General features: G+C 43.4%; 8 protein-coding genes across 8 annotated transcripts; 5 read left to right on the top strand and 3 right to left on the bottom strand.

Moving 5' to 3' along the window:
- Window positions 1-8: 8 nt before the first annotated feature.
- Window positions 9-1,365, top strand: V1516DRAFT_19270 (HAD-like domain-containing protein). Its single transcript, XM_066918720.1, has 8 exons — window positions 9-157; window positions 219-340; window positions 393-438; window positions 485-547; window positions 611-698; window positions 747-787; window positions 847-975; window positions 1,036-1,365. The coding sequence occupies exons 1-8, from the start codon at window positions 115-117 to the stop codon at window positions 1,182-1,184; spliced, it is 681 nt and encodes a 226-aa protein (XP_066779629.1). The 5' UTR covers window positions 9-114; the 3' UTR covers window positions 1,185-1,365.
- On the bottom strand, window positions 1,333-2,348 carry V1516DRAFT_631149 (60S ribosomal protein uL2). The gene is made up of 2 exons (XM_066919948.1): window positions 2,242-2,348; window positions 1,333-2,189 (listed from the first exon to the last, which is right to left on the bottom strand). Exons 1-2 carry the CDS (start codon window positions 2,243-2,245, stop codon window positions 1,429-1,431), a joined length of 765 nt encoding a protein of 254 aa, XP_066779628.1. The 5' UTR covers window positions 2,246-2,348; the 3' UTR covers window positions 1,333-1,428.
- A 631-nt stretch (window positions 2,349-2,979) lies between these two features.
- Window positions 2,980-4,380, top strand: V1516DRAFT_667646 (HotDog domain-containing protein). Its single transcript, XM_066920885.1, has one exon. It carries the CDS (start codon window positions 3,281-3,283, stop codon window positions 4,247-4,249), a length of 969 nt encoding a protein of 322 aa, XP_066779627.1. The 5' UTR covers window positions 2,980-3,280; the 3' UTR covers window positions 4,250-4,380.
- On the bottom strand, window positions 4,325-7,481 carry V1516DRAFT_667645 (CBF/Mak21 family-domain-containing protein). Its single transcript, XM_066920884.1, has one exon. It carries the CDS (start codon window positions 7,372-7,374, stop codon window positions 4,417-4,419), a length of 2,958 nt encoding a protein of 985 aa, XP_066779626.1. The 5' UTR covers window positions 7,375-7,481; the 3' UTR covers window positions 4,325-4,416.
- A 147-nt stretch (window positions 7,482-7,628) lies between these two features.
- V1516DRAFT_631140 (WD40-repeat-containing domain protein) lies at window positions 7,629-9,134 on the top strand. Its single transcript, XM_066919947.1, has 2 exons — window positions 7,629-8,771; window positions 8,824-9,134. Exons 1-2 carry the CDS (start codon window positions 7,759-7,761, stop codon window positions 8,912-8,914), a joined length of 1,104 nt encoding a protein of 367 aa, XP_066779625.1. The 5' UTR covers window positions 7,629-7,758; the 3' UTR covers window positions 8,915-9,134.
- Window positions 9,109-10,182, top strand: V1516DRAFT_667640 (thiamine pyrophosphokinase). Its single transcript, XM_066920883.1, has 3 exons — window positions 9,109-9,348; window positions 9,416-9,492; window positions 9,547-10,182. Exons 1-3 carry the CDS (start codon window positions 9,177-9,179, stop codon window positions 10,102-10,104), a joined length of 807 nt encoding a protein of 268 aa, XP_066779624.1. The 5' UTR covers window positions 9,109-9,176; the 3' UTR covers window positions 10,105-10,182.
- V1516DRAFT_667638 (uncharacterized protein) lies at window positions 10,183-11,788 on the top strand (the record flags this gene model as incomplete). Its single annotated transcript, XM_066920882.1, has 5 exons — window positions 10,183-10,229; window positions 10,284-10,394; window positions 10,450-10,574; window positions 10,628-11,208; window positions 11,263-11,788. Coding segments are annotated over exons 1-5 (970 nt in total), but the record flags the coding sequence as incomplete, so codon positions are not given.
- Window positions 11,396-12,791, bottom strand: V1516DRAFT_667634 (Pex12 amino terminal region-domain-containing protein). The gene is made up of 2 exons (XM_066920881.1): window positions 12,524-12,791; window positions 11,396-12,472 (listed from the first exon to the last, which is right to left on the bottom strand). The coding sequence occupies exons 1-2, from the start codon at window positions 12,665-12,667 to the stop codon at window positions 11,600-11,602; spliced, it is 1,017 nt and encodes a 338-aa protein (XP_066779622.1). The 5' UTR covers window positions 12,668-12,791; the 3' UTR covers window positions 11,396-11,599.
- Window positions 12,792-14,169: the final 1,378 nt, after the last annotated feature.

Here is a 14,169-nt window from a genome sequence, read left to right as displayed (position 1 = left end):
TGGGGGACGTGAACTTCAGCAGACAGGCATAGGAATTTGATAAAAAACTTCTTTTTTGCTGACAAGACAGAGACGCTGAATTACTGTTCCGCGACACTTTGTAGATTGCTCAAGATGGCCGACGACCGCATTGTTTTCTTTTTCGACATTGATAATTGTAAGTATTTCTTCGCCGGTTCTAAACGGACCGAGTTCGGCATCACTAACATTGCTTTGAGGTCTCTATCCGCGATCTTATATGATTCATGATCGTATGGCGAAGTTGATTGATGATTATTTCATGGATAAGCTGAATTTGGAGTTTGACGAGGCCTCGTATTTACACCAGAAATACTACAAGGTTCGAGATTTGGAGACTTGATCTGGAGACTTCAGGCTTAACGATTTATCAGGACTACGGACTAGCAATAGAGGGACTGGTCAGACACCATGAAATTGGTAGGTAAATAATACGAAAAATCTTCAGACATACTGATGAATCAAGATCCGCTCGAATATAACTCGAAAGTCGATGATGCTCTGCCTATTGCTGAAATATTAAAGCCAAGTATGCGCTACTATCGAAATTTCCTGTTCCTGTTAGTCTCCCACCGTTAACATGCGATTCCAGATCCTAAACTCCGCGCTTTTCTGGAAAGTATTGATACTTCCAAGGTCAAGCTCTGGCTATTCACAAACGCTTATAAGACACACGCTAGGTATACGCAAGAAGTCCATTGGAAGTACCTGCTCTAACAGCTTCTTAGCCGTGTCGTCAAGGCTCTGGATATCGAGGACTTGTTTGATGGTAAGCGCTAATTTAGTGCAGATCAAGCCATAAACATTACGCTCACAAATACTGCACAGGTGTAACCTTCTGCGACTATGCTGAGCCTGTCCTGATCTGCAAACCTAAGCCAGAGATGTTTGAGCGTGCTATGAAAGATGCCGGGGCTGTTTCAAAAGATAAATGCTACTTCATCGACGACAGCTTTAGTGAGTTTACTCTGACCTCGAAACAAATTGTCTTTTATATACTAATGAATTTCTTAATAGCTAATATCAAAGGTGCCAAAGAATTTGGCTGGCCTGTCACCATCCAGTATATTGATGCTTTAGACAAGGACCCCCCTTCGCTTGCAGGACATTATGAACTACGCGATTTTGAAGAGATGAAATCGTTCATCCCTCATATTTTTAAATAAATTCCCAAAATGACCTCTCTAAAATGGACTCTACAAAATAATTGTTGTTTTAACTAATAGACTGAAAATTTTTCTAGTACGAATCGTGAGTATTCTAACGTTAGGTCGTATCTGTATTCTGGGACAACCTTCATGGAATTACCAAGTGTATAAAAAAAATACTTTTTTGATTGCTAAAATATATAGCACATTACGAGATGAACAAAAACGCAAACCGTATCTACACACATTCCAAACAACCTGTTTACTCCTTGGTCTTCTGGGTACCCCGTAGCAGACCAGTTCTTCTGGCAGCAATAAGACCAGCCTTCTGTCCAGAAACGGCACCCCGGCTGATAGTAGAAGCCTTACCAATGTGCTGATGGTTACCACCACCATGAGGATGGTCGACAGGGTTCATAGCAACACCACGAGTCTTGGGCCAAGAGTTGCGCTTAACACGGTATTTGTGGAAAGCACGACCAGCCTTCAGCAAAGGCTTGTCGACACGGCCACCACCAGCAACAACACCAATAACGCCACGAGCATCAGAAGAGACAATCTTCTTTGCTCCAGAAGGGAGTTTCAGACGAGTCTTGCCCTCATCTGGGTTATGGCTGACAACGATAGCGTAGTTTCCAGAGGTACGGGCGAGAGCACCACGGTCACCGACCTTCTCCTCAATGTTGCTGACGATAGTACCCTCGGGGACCGATCCAAGAGGGAGAACGTTTCCAACATTCAAAGAAGCCTTCTTTCCGGCGTAGATGAACTGGCCAGTGTAGAGACCTTCATTGGCGATAAAAGTCTCTTCACGAGATTTGAATTTGTAGGGATCACGGAAGACGACCTTTGCAAGAGGAGCACCACGACCAGGGTCGTGGATAATCTCCTTGACAATTCCACGAACGTATCCGTGACGCTCGGCGTAGTCAAGAGTGCGGAGCTTAGCAGCACCCTTACGAAGACGGGTGTGCGAAGTGAAGATGGAACCGGCACCCTTTCTCTGATTTCTAATAACACGACCTGACAAGTTAGAAAACAAATGAACAAACTCTCAAGAATAACTCGAGCATACCCATTTTTATATATCCTAGTTACGAACTATGGGTAAAAGAGAAATGACGGGAATTAAATGGGTGGTGACAAAGAAACAAAAATATTAGATCGGCGCAGCAACTGTAGACGTTCGACGATAGCGACGACAGACGTCCATTGCACACATGAACACAGTCCTAGTTCCGCTAGACCAGTATAGTCACGTGAATATGACAGTCACAGTCAGCTACAATTTCAGGGCTTGTAGGGTTTTCATGAAACACTTTGATTCAGTACAAAGCGCTCGAACTAGCTCAGAGAGCCTCAAATGTTGCGGCGTGAGGCTTATTGGGACATTAAAACAATGTTCATGGTTGATTATGCCGGCCTTTTCATTCCGGTGGCTTTGAGAGCTTAGTAGAACAGCAACAAATACTAAAGCAAAAAGATAGGAAATGCAGATACTGTGTTAACCAGCTATATATTGGCTGACTAATTTATACATAATGCACGTGAAACTTGCTATAATATTAAACTTAATGGGGTACGAGATGTCGCTCTAGCGGCTACGACTATGTTGTTGCCGCCGGAGAAAGCCAGATCCGATTCCCTTTGTCCAGGGCTGTTCTCGATTCTGGCTGGACCGTAATGCGTAATCCGTTATTATAGACTTCTTCCAAACAAATGGTTTTCTGCAGTACATTTAAACTCTTGTTTTTGTCTCAAAAGAAGTCTTTCCCCTCCCCCTCCTATTCGCCCTCAGGTTCTCCCGGTTTGAATCAGGTCGGGATCCGGTGCGGCGAGACGGAACGCTCAGTGCTTGTCCAGTTATGTCGCATAAATGCATCAACTTTTCTTGATTGTACTCGTTCCTCGGCTTCCCCACAACCATTTCAGGGCATCGCAGTATCCCCAAGCCTATCCTTGATGAGCACAGCCAATTCGCGAGCTCGGTAGATTAGAGAAAACTTAAGTATACCTCTAGATCCCGTAATTCAAAAAGGATATTTGGATTCCTGCAATTTTTTCATTATCCAGATTCCTGCTGAATTGTCGAATTGAGTTTGACCGCGATCTAGATGTGGTTCCAGCTTGCGTCTTGTCTTGTTCGAAGGCAGCTTGTGGTCTCTTCTGCAAAACCTATTTATATTCGTTCGCAATTGTTTGCCACTTCACGGCTGGCTTTAAATGTTTCTGCTACTTCCACAGTGCAATCTGCAAGTCATCAGTCTGTGAGCTCTTCACCAATTTCGCCTAAAGCTCAACCACCACTTCCTCCTCCTCCGCCAAGTTCTTCTGCTCCTCGTCCGCAGCGCAAAAGGGGATTATTTTTCCGTCTGCTCGGTATAATTGTGAAATATGCGTTTATTCCCGTATTCGGTGTTTCTACTGGATATTACCTCACATTCTACGTCCGTTCGAGCAATGACCCAGTCAAAATTGCTGACGATCCCGATACTGAGGATGCTGTAGGTGACACGAGAGTAGTCTATGATCCTGTGATTGACGCACACATTGATTCTCTTCCTCTCGTTAAAGAGCTCCGCGCCGATCCTGATTTCATCGAGCTTCGCCCACATGGGTCATATCCCCATCATTTGCGCGAGAATAGTTTGACCGCTGGTGTTCTTGCCGGTCCTGGAATGGTTGAAGTTCCCCCTATTCTATTCAGTAATCTTAAGACTCACGAGCTAATCGCTGTCATTAAGATCGGCGAGAAATTGTGCGGTCATGAAGGTGTCGTACATGGAGGGTTCCTTGCAACCTTACTCGATGAAGGTCTCTGTCGCTGTGGTTTCCCTACCTTGCCTCACAAAGTCGGCGTCACCGCTACTTTATCTGTCGATTATCGAGCTCCTACCCAACCAGACGATTATTACGTTCTACGAGCAAAAGTGACCAAGTCTCAGGGTCGCAAAGTCTGGGTAAAGGGTCATATTGAAACCGTTCCTTCATGGGGTAAAGCACCAAAGATTTTAGTTGAATCAGAAGTCTTGTGCGTTGAACCAAAATGGGCAGCTAGCCTTCCAAACATCGGGCAGGTGTAGTCAATCGACCTTTAGAATTCTTGCCCAAAGAGAGCGAGATGATTTCCTAACAAATAGAATATTTTCTTTATCTATATACAAAAATACTTTCTATCGTACAAATACAAACCGCAAACTTATCAAATCTAAAATCCAAAATGCGTAAAACTATTTCTTAAAAACCATATTTATTCCGCATCGATAAGAGCCTGATAATCTTCAGCAGATGCAAAAATTGGAAGGTCTTTAAGTTTTCTCTTCTTGGACTGTTTGTTACGTTTCAATTTCGTTGAACTGTTATCTTGTCCGCCGATGTTTTCTTCATCGTCATCGATTAATCCTCTCTTGGCTCCTTTGGAGGGTACTGAATCTTGTTTCAGTGCCTCGCTCTCACGATCAAACAAATCATCAAGGTCGTCTCCATCACTTATATCTTCGTCGTCCTCATCGTCTTCCAAGTCACTATCAGAAGCCGCAAGAGCAGCTGCAAGAGCACGATCATCATCAGAATCATCTTCCAAATCATCGTCATCACTTGCTTCTTCGAAGTCAATCGCCTCATCAGACCCTTGGTCATCGCGCTCCTCAAATTTCTGCTCATTTTGATCATTATCGGCTTCTTCCTCATAATCGAACTCCTCATTCTCGATCTCTTCGTCTTCACTATCTTCGCCGATCATTTCATCCAAATCTGGTTGACTATCCATCATAGCTTTCCAAACTTCGTCCTCGTCCATGTCGCCATCATTTTCATTATCAACTTCGGCAGCGTAATCACCGTCGCTATCAAGTTCCGTGTCATCATCGACAGTTGAAACAGCTTTTGGTTTAACTCCTTTAGAAATGAAGTAGTTCGCAAAAAACTGTTCATCAGCAGGCATCGCCTTCATCTCTTCCTTCTTGCGAGTCACAACAGAACTCCAATCGATCGAGTTCATACTAGGTAGCGATCGACGAGCAGTCTTCGTAGACAGAACAAGAATATTCCTACTAACATATGCCCCATTACTAGCCAATGGCTGCATGATACTGCCAGCTCCGCCAGTAAGTGCCTTTGATGGCTTGGATTTGGGTGACTTATAAACAAATCGGTCAAGGAAGTGCATTAATGTATGGAGTGCCAAATCCGGTCTCTCACCCGGCGGATCTCCCTGCATGTAATTCTCTGCAAAATGAGCGATTGTAGGATGAAAATGTCGAACAAGTAATGTAATTTCCCATAAGCAGGAAAACGAAGCATTCGATCGAATTGGATCGTGGATTTTTCCGTTGTATTCGGGAACTTGGATGCTAGGCTTAGCTGGCTGAATGGCTTTTCTTTCTTCTTCATCGTCACTGTCATCTGGTACATCACGAAAGACCTCTTCGGCATCATCAGCTGTATCTGGAGGCTCAGTTAACAGAGTGCGCAAGAACGGCGAAGTAGTTTCAAGTTCATTCAGTAGATACACGACCCCCGCGCAGAATCCCACATTCAAGGTCTCCAACGCAACCTGCGCAAGACGTTTAGCAAACGCCTTAACTCTGTCTGGGTTGATATCGCTTTTGATTGCCTTAAAAACTAAATTCAGATACAATGCTTGCTTCGAAGAAATTATAACGCGAGGGTCAAGAAGACTTTCATAGAGAGTTCGATAAAAACGGTTTGATTGTACTTCGTTTGAATTAGAAATTTGGTACAAAAACATCAAAGCCTGAACACGAGTATTGAAATTTCCGGACCGGGCGACATCGTAGATCACAGCCAAATGTTTTTTGAACACCTCGTCCTCCAATGATGAATAAGGAAATGCACGATTAAGACCTGTGAGAATTGCTGAAAGCAATTTCATGTTGGCTTCTTCCTGAGCCTCCGGAGAAATTTTCACTGCTTTCTGATTTGTTTGATTCCCATTTTGCTTTCCTTTTTCCTTATCTTTCCAGCGTCCTTTCTTCTTGACTTTTTTTTCCACAGCCTTGTCTTCCTTTGCAAGTCTATTCTCGGCCATCAATCGTTCGAAAAGATTGAAATAAGCTTCCATTAAAATATTCGCTAGATCGCTCTCTTTGCCAGTTACTATTGTCTGGTTTAAAGTCACCATGCCGTAATAGCGAGCATGATAGTCAGCTCCAGGACGAAATATTAATTCCGTCATTCCATTGACAATTACTCGTTTCATAGCTGGATGAGCTTGTTCAAGTAACAGTAGAAGATGAGATGCTTTTGAAGACACTTTCCGATCAGCGTCACCTAGTTTATTGACTGCCAGACGTAGAAGGTTCATTTCTTGTTCCGGCTTATCTCGCAATAAATCAATTATATCATTCAAGACACTCTGCCGTACGTGCTCAACCTGATCGTGACTGAGCGATTCGAGGAGTTGAACAAATGAGAAAAAAAATTGCTTTAGCCAATCTTCAAAAGCCCAGAGAACTGCATACTGCTTTGCTAAATTAGCAATTTTGTAAGGTTGATTTCCAGAGTTGCCTCGACAGATGACTGAGAAGAGTAAAGAAAGAGCAGCGGGATCACGATTAGTAAACCACACTAGCTTGCGATCGGGAAGTACATTGCCAGCACCAAACAAGTCTTTCAACGCTTCAACCGCCTGTAAGGCTGCTGTGCGATTTTTCTTTTTCGCTAGACCCATTAGGCCATTGAGAGATCGCATTCCATGAAGAGGACTCTCTTGGATAACCAAGGTCAGAGCAGAAATCCGATCAGACAATGTACCTGCTTTCACTATTTCCTGGAAAAATTGTCTTTGCGATGATGATGTACTCGCAAATGTCGTATAGGCTTCAGTTTCTTGTTCTAATAGCTGAATACTTTCTTCGAGTAGCTGCGACTTTTGATCGTCATCCAGAACAGCATCTGCTGAATCAGCAGCAGTCGAACTAGGAAGCAATTGATCGAGTAAGTCAGGAGCATGCCAGTCAGATTGCACAGGAATCAATAGATTTTTCGTACTCAATCCTGGCTCATGTAATTTTACATGCTCTTTGCCCTCGCCATCAAATGTTTTGTGCTGTCTTCGTTTTGCCGGTTTTTCATCTTTGTCGATAGAAAGCTCTGTGTTCTGTCTTTGAGATCGTTGCTTGCTCTGTTTCCCAAACTTGCCATTTCTCTCACGAGCAGGATTATGCCGAGCTTTGGTCCCACTCATGTTTACCAATCAACCACCGCAAATAGATTCCGAGCAAAACAGGAGATCTTCACGCTGTTCGATGCTAGTAGATTCAACCTAAAAAGCTGAATCCTTCTTTCAGAGCTCCGCCAAAATTGGGATTTTTTTTGCTTCTTCCCAACAGTGCTCACACTCCTGCTTGTGATCTTGTGACTGCTGTGAGCATTGCACATACCCCTTGATATAGTTATTGTTCAAGATGCCTGGTTAGTGGTTGTTCTGTAGAGCTTTCTCCTGGAGCTAGGTGTGTGTCTTAAAATTCAATCATCTTGCTTATTCAATTGATCGCTAGAAGACAGTAGAGTTGTGCTCCTGTCCTAACTGTTTGATTTATTTATAAAAATAATTTGTTAGTTGCTAACTATGGCGCACAAGGTGCACAGCCTCGGTCAGATTCCGATCAATGACCATTCGTTTTCGCCCGACAAGTCCTTTCTTGCAGTCGCGCGAGACATCAACATTGATCTGTATGATTCATCGGGACCTAAGTACAAGCAACTAACAACGTTGACTGGACATGATAAGACTGTCACTGCCGTTGATATTGCGCCTAAGTCTGGCCAGATTGTGACTTGCTCGCAGGACCGCAACGCACTTGTCTGGCAGCCACAAGCTGACGGAACGTATAAGCCTATGCTCGTTTTGTTGCGCATTAATCGTGCTGCAACATATGCGCGTTGGTCTCCAGATGAAAAGAAGTTTGCTGTCGGTTCTGGAGCGAGAGCAATTGCGGTCTGCTTTTTTGAGGAGGAGAGCGACTGGTGGGCGTCTCGCCATATCAAGAAGCCCCTTCGCTCGACCGTATTGTCTGTTCAATGGCACCCGAACTCGGTTCTACTGGCGGCTGGCAGCACCGACTCACACGCTCGCGTGTTTTCTGCCTTCATCAAAGATGTCGATAGTCGTCCCACTCCCACAGTCTGGGGCGAGCGCATTCCTTTCCAGACGTTGTGCGGTGACTATGTGTCTCCTGCTGGTGGTTGGGTTCATGACGCTGCATTCTCGCCTTCAGGCAATGCACTTGCATTTGTAAGCCACGATGCTTCCATTACTGTTGTTTATCCAGCTGGACCAGATCAGCCTCCGTCGGCCATGGTCAATGTAGCCACTTCTCTACTTCCTCTGGTTTCTCTGACTTGGCTGTCAGAGAACGAGATCATTGCGGCTGGTCATGATGCTCATCCAGTTATATTTTCCGGTTCCGAAAATGGAGATTGGAAACTTGATCATGCGATCGATGATCCTCTTCACGCAAAGAAGTCAACAGACAAAGAGAGCACTGCCCTCAATATGTTCCGACAGATGGATCTCAAGGGTACTCAGAATACGACTGACGACGATTCTTCCTTGCCTACAATTCATCAAAATACTATTACGTAAGTTGATTTACAGATTGATGAGAATATTTATTGACATCGAATTATTTAGTAAGCTCCGCCCTTATGCTATTTCAGGAAGCCGTGTATCTCAGGTATCCTCGAGCGGTCTTGATGGACGTATTGTTATTTTCAATGTTTGATTATAGTAGGGGAGTGTGAGGCAATTGTAGAAGTTTTCAATTCACCATAAGTAATCAGATAAATATGCTGATCTGACTGATCTGACTGATCGGTCTATGCTTGCGTGGTAAAAAAAACATAATTAGTAGATAATCGTGTGCGGCGCTCAGATTAGCAACATTGATCACGGATGACTATTTTATACTATTTCCTGAAGATCCGGTTGGACTTACAAACACTCAAAATCAGACATAATTAGCAAAGACAGTGATTTCATATTTCATGCCATTGACTGAAACTGATATTGATAACGCCGTGATCGTGGACAGGGCGTCGTTTCTGTTAACAGCAGAGCAGGCAGCGGCACGTGGAGCAGTTATTGAGGCGTATGCATTGATTATCCTGAATCAGCCGATCAATGATCTTGATTTACTTGATCGTGTATGGAAATCCTGTAAGTGTGCTTTGGTTTTCGTTTTCTTCGCTCTGGGCGCAATGGGATTATTAATGTGGGGAGGTAGCGACGATTAGAGCATGCGCAGATGGCGGAGCGAACCGGTTATTTGATGCGTTGACGGAGAGCACGCGAATTAAATATGTAAGATGAAATGGACCTGTGGATCAAATGGGGTGAGTGATTGACGAACTCTAGAAACCTGATTTTATTGCTGGGGATTTGGACTCGCTGCGTAAGGATGTACAAGCGTATTATGAGAGCCAGGGTGTTCCGGTGTATCATTCGCCAGATCAGTACTCGACCGATTTCGGCAAGTGTCTAATGCACCTTTCACGAGATGGTAAAAATGAACATTTACCTATTGTTGCACTGGGCGGAACTGGAGGCCGAGTCGACCAGCAGTTTCACTCAATCCACACTTTGTTTGTGCATGAGGTTGAAGCGGATGAAAACGACTCTAGACCGGACCATCGCAAGCGAAAAGTGACCCTATTGAGCGATGATAGCTTGACATTTCTGGTTCTTCCAGGAACATCTAAGATCTATACCCCACGCTCGGTCGTTGGACCTACATGCGGACTGATTCCGATTCTGGGGGAAACCATCATATCGATAAAGGACTTCACGTGGGATGTAGAAGATTGGCATTCTAGTTTCGGCAGTCAAGTCAGTACTAGCAATGCCATGGAAAGTGACGATGTGTATGTTAAATGCGACAAAACGATTGTGTTTACGGTAGAGATCAGAAGATAGAAAGAGGAAACTAGACATCAGTTTGGGTGAAGTTATTTTAGAAGCCGCAGTATCTCACTCAATAATATAGATTGGATATCAGTTTACTACCTCTTATAGAACTATAGAGTAAAATATTTAGAATGGTAAATAAGGACATTTACATTGCCAGAATAAATATAATTAACAATTCTTTTTAGCATAGCGTGAAACGTGTTCGAACATCGGCGGAGGCTCAGGCGTCCCGGAAGCGCAAGGAGGCAGTCAAGATCGTCGAATATCGAGGTCTTGTGGACCAAATTGTCAAAGCGGTACAATCTCCGATTTGTCTTATGAATCTACATAATTAACTTATACTATCTACAGAGGAATAACAAAGACTATTCGCACGAGGCTCTTACGCTTACTACGACGCTGTTACGACAGAATCCTGAATACTACACGATCTGGAACTATCGACGGGAAATATTAACCACTCAATATGAAATGATGTAAGCTAGATTCGATGAACCCATGAACGAATCCAAATGCTAATCAACTGCAGACTTGACAAAGATCAGGTTCAAGCTCAGTTAAAATCCGAGCTTGAATTCTTGTTTTCGCGACTGCGAGAGTTTCCGAAGTGCTATTGGATTTGGAATCATCGGCAATGGTGTTTACAAGTCTCACCGAAGCCAGATTGGAAGTTTGAACTCGGATTGGTCACTAAGATGCTTGAATATGATGCCCGAAATTTCCATGGATGGCACTATCGCAGATATGTTGTCGCTCAATTGGAATCTGCGACGGGGAAATCGTTAGCTAGACAGGAATTCGATTATACGACGACGAAAATCAATTCAAACTTTTCAAACTTTTCCGCATGGCATAATCGGACCAAACTAATTCCACGCTTATTGAAAAAAGAACCAAGTCTTGACGCTGTTGAATTGCTGGGCCAAGAGCTTAACCTGATCACGCAAGCGATTTATACGGATCCAGATGATCAGAGTGTTTGGCTGTATCATCGATGGCTCGTGGCAACTGATGGAATAATCCATTTGGATATCGAATCGCGCAGTTCATTGGTGGAGAAGGAAATTAAATCTATCGAAGATTTATTGTCAGTGGAGCCGAACAGTAAATGTAGGTGTTTACGAGTGCTTTTTGTGGTAGTACATGTCGAGATTAACATATTAGGGTGCCTACAATCACTGGCATTTTACAAAGAATATTTGTCGAAGTTGACGGGATCGAAAGTAGACGAGTCTGTCAAGGAATATCTTTCGAAACTCGAGTCTATAGATCCAATGAGACGCAATCGGTACCGGGATTTACGCAATGAGCTGATTTGATTATATACAGTGTTCAATATCAAATACAAATCTGAATTCAATCTTCGCATTGAATTGCATATATTTACTTGCGAGAGTGAAATTAATTTTAGCTTGCTCGAATTCGTCAGTATCTGCTTTGATGAGATCAAATTAACTTTAGAATTTTGACCCAAGATGAGTTCGCTCAATACAGTCGTAGTTCAGCTTCGAAAAGATTTGGCATGATTAACCAAAGATCCACATCGGAGACAAGGCCAGCCTTGTCCTTCCTGTTCTTGGATCTGTGTGACCAAGCAAACGTAGCAATACACATGGTGACATTCGACCGTTTCATACGGGTTGGTAATGTCGTTTCTGCCAGGTCCTGTGCTCGACATATCAGACACAGATTGTACAGTCGAGACACTAGATACATTGTTATCCTGGAAATAACAAATTGCACAGGTGCGTTCTGGTAGAAACGCCAGTGGACCGACCTGTGGTTGAGGAGCCGTGCTTGATCCTCGCTTCAATCGCTCGATCAGTTTCCCTGCTCGCCGTTTCAATTTGGGCAAATGTAGTAAAGGCAGCAAAAATAAAAGAAAATTCGTAAACTCGTTCCAGACAAGCTGCCGGTTCAAAAACTCAAAACTGACTTCTCTAGACATTGACCGCGAGGACGCAGACATGCGCAGACGACACAGACGGAACACCAGCGAGGGATATTGACCATTATATAGAAATGCTACGAAATTTGCAAGGTCAAGAAATGAATATAACGATTCTAACTTCCTCAGACTGGCCACCGATAATCGCTTGATTCGTGATTCTGATTCTTGTTCTGAGTCGGTCGATTCAAGCTTGTTCATGAATTCGCGAAATATATATTGCCCAAATATTGCAAGAAAGCCATACACTAGCTTCTGGGATTTCGATGGTGACTTCAAAAACTTGCTATTACTCCGCGCATCAACCAGCCGTATATTCTGCAATAACCCGCCATATGTAGCGGAATTGTCCCACACTGTGACTTTCCAAAGTAGTGCTTTCAGAATAAGACCTAGTTCAGAAGCATATCTGTCTTTCCATGACGACTTTATAATGAGCATGACGACATTAACTGTAAGAAACAGGGCCAGACATACCTGGATCAGTTTTGAGCCTTCCCAGATTTGCGATTTCAGAATCTCAAATAGTTCGTCGTCTAGTATGTTTGAGTCCAGCTGCCCTACTCGATTATTGGGTAGTATTCGTTTCCGGCCCCAAATTCCAGCAAGAACAGATGCCATAAGATACCAATATCCGATTAATTAAACCAACACAATATTGAACTGTCTTATGATGGAGAAAGATGTCGTAGCCGAGGTAAATTTAATTTGATCCTACTGTTGTTCCCCACAGCCCGCCGCATTGATCTGTATTACAGACCCAGACAGGACCTCAAAGGTCTCTTTCATGTATTTGTGTAATTTGATTTGTGATTTGTAACAAAAATTTAATACTAAAATAAAGATCAATTAACAAAAAGGAATGAATAGATTTGAAGTAAACTAAGGAATGTCAATTTTGAGGAATTTGTATTACAAGCTTGAATTTGTTAGAATAGGTCTCCACCCTTTGTCAGATATTTAATTTTTGTCGTACTTTGCTAGCTCGAATAAAAAGATTCAGCTCTAACTAATAGTCCAGTGTCTACAAGTTACTACGAGTAGACTGGTAATCTAAAATGACTAAAAATCGTCGAATTTTAACTTTGCTTGGTAATCAGAGCTTGCGTACCACTGACATTCTTCAGATATCAGTTAGGTCGAGAAGAACGCAGACGTTAATCCTCACAATTCAGGAAGATCAACGCTACAATTTATGCTAAGACTATTCCCGGTTGATCCTCAACGCACTCTATCAGATAAACTATATAATCTGAGGCCAGATTATCCTCAACAGGCAGTCCAAACACAGGCGCATGTGACCAGGTAAGGGGACGATAAGCTTGGGAATTGTATAAGGAGCAGCAGTGGCTGCAGAATTCTGGTCCACCGTAGAAAGGAGGAGGCAGAGCGAGCAAGAAAGTTCTACAGAGGCTATTTGTCAAGTGGCAATCACTGTGGAAGGAGTGCGAGCTGCTAAAGTCTCGGAGGGTTAGTTTAGCAGAGTTACAGTAGAATCTCAGAAGACGGCTAGAGTCTTGATCAGATGGCCAGGGTCACACTTGACAGGTCAAAGCCGGGATCGCCGGTAGACTTGTGCTATAATTGGAAGATGAAGTGGAGACCTTGGCCGCGAGTCGACCATGCAGGCTTGCCGGTTGTCGGTTTGCGGGTGCGTAGAATTCATTCAGAGTACATCATGTAATATCAGTCTTGAAGGCACGAGTTGGTGCGCGATCAAACCACCATCAACGATAGAATAGGAGTAGTGTGGTCGGCTCCGTAGAAACGCGCTGTCGACTGTACGCGACGCGTTCATATTGACCCCGACGAGGACAATCAGCTGGCCCGATTGAGAACTTGACGACCGTAGCCGTTCGCAGGAAGCTACAAACGGTAATCAGTTACGGCATGTGATCCGAGAAGGGTGCATCTTTTTCTAAAAGATTGCAGGATTAACTATTGACCACTTTTAATTTAACAATGTACTATCTTCTGTTTCTACTTCTATTACCGAAACTGCAATACCCTTAATCGGTTATATAAATAATAATAATATGATAACGTGTTATTTTACAAAAGAACTGTACAGGTTAACCCTTATTTCCTCGGATCTCCTGCGTAGTCGACATAAACTCAAAGGG

The sequence above is a fragment of the Lipomyces oligophaga genome, assembly GCF_038497815.1.
Source record: "Lipomyces oligophaga strain CBS 7107 unplaced genomic scaffold V1516scaffold_1, whole genome shotgun sequence".
NCBI classification, from domain to species: domain Eukaryota; kingdom Fungi; phylum Ascomycota; class Lipomycetes; order Lipomycetales; family Lipomycetaceae; genus Lipomyces; species [Lipomyces] oligophaga.
This window is presented reverse-complemented; position numbering and strand designations above follow the sequence as displayed.

Coding starts and splice junctions, on each gene's coding strand:
- V1516DRAFT_19270 (XM_066918720.1), top strand. CDS start 115: ATGGCCGACGACCGCATTGTTTTCTTTTTCGACATTGATAATT. Junction 158..218: donor CTTTTTCGACATTGATAATT/GTAAGTATTTCT, acceptor CATTGCTTTGAG/GTCTCTATCCGCGATCTTAT. Junction 976..1,035: donor CTTCATCGACGACAGCTTTA/GTGAGTTTACTC, acceptor ATTTCTTAATAG/CTAATATCAAAGGTGCCAAA.
- V1516DRAFT_667640 (XM_066920883.1), top strand. CDS start 9,177: ATGCCATTGACTGAAACTGATATTGATAACGCCGTGATCGTGGACAGG. Junction 9,349..9,415: donor TGATCGTGTATGGAAATCCT/GTAAGTGTGCTT, acceptor GTGGGGAGGTAG/CGACGATTAGAGCATGCGCA. Junction 9,493..9,546: donor AGAGCACGCGAATTAAATAT/GTAAGATGAAAT, acceptor GACGAACTCTAG/AAACCTGATTTTATTGCTGG.
- V1516DRAFT_667646 (XM_066920885.1), top strand. CDS start 3,281: ATGTGGTTCCAGCTTGCGTCTTGTCTTGTTCGAAGGCAGCTTGTGGTC.
- V1516DRAFT_667634 (XM_066920881.1), bottom strand. CDS start 12,667: ATGGCATCTGTTCTTGCTGGAATTTGGGGCCGGAAACGAATACTACCC. Junction 12,473..12,523: donor AAGGCTCAAAACTGATCCAG/GTATGTCTGGCC, acceptor CTCATTATAAAG/TCGTCATGGAAAGACAGATA.
- V1516DRAFT_631140 (XM_066919947.1), top strand. CDS start 7,759: ATGGCGCACAAGGTGCACAGCCTCGGTCAGATTCCGATCAATGACCAT. Junction 8,772..8,823: donor ATTCATCAAAATACTATTAC/GTAAGTTGATTT, acceptor CGAATTATTTAG/TAAGCTCCGCCCTTATGCTA.
- V1516DRAFT_667645 (XM_066920884.1), bottom strand. CDS start 7,374: ATGAGTGGGACCAAAGCTCGGCATAATCCTGCTCGTGAGAGAAATGGC.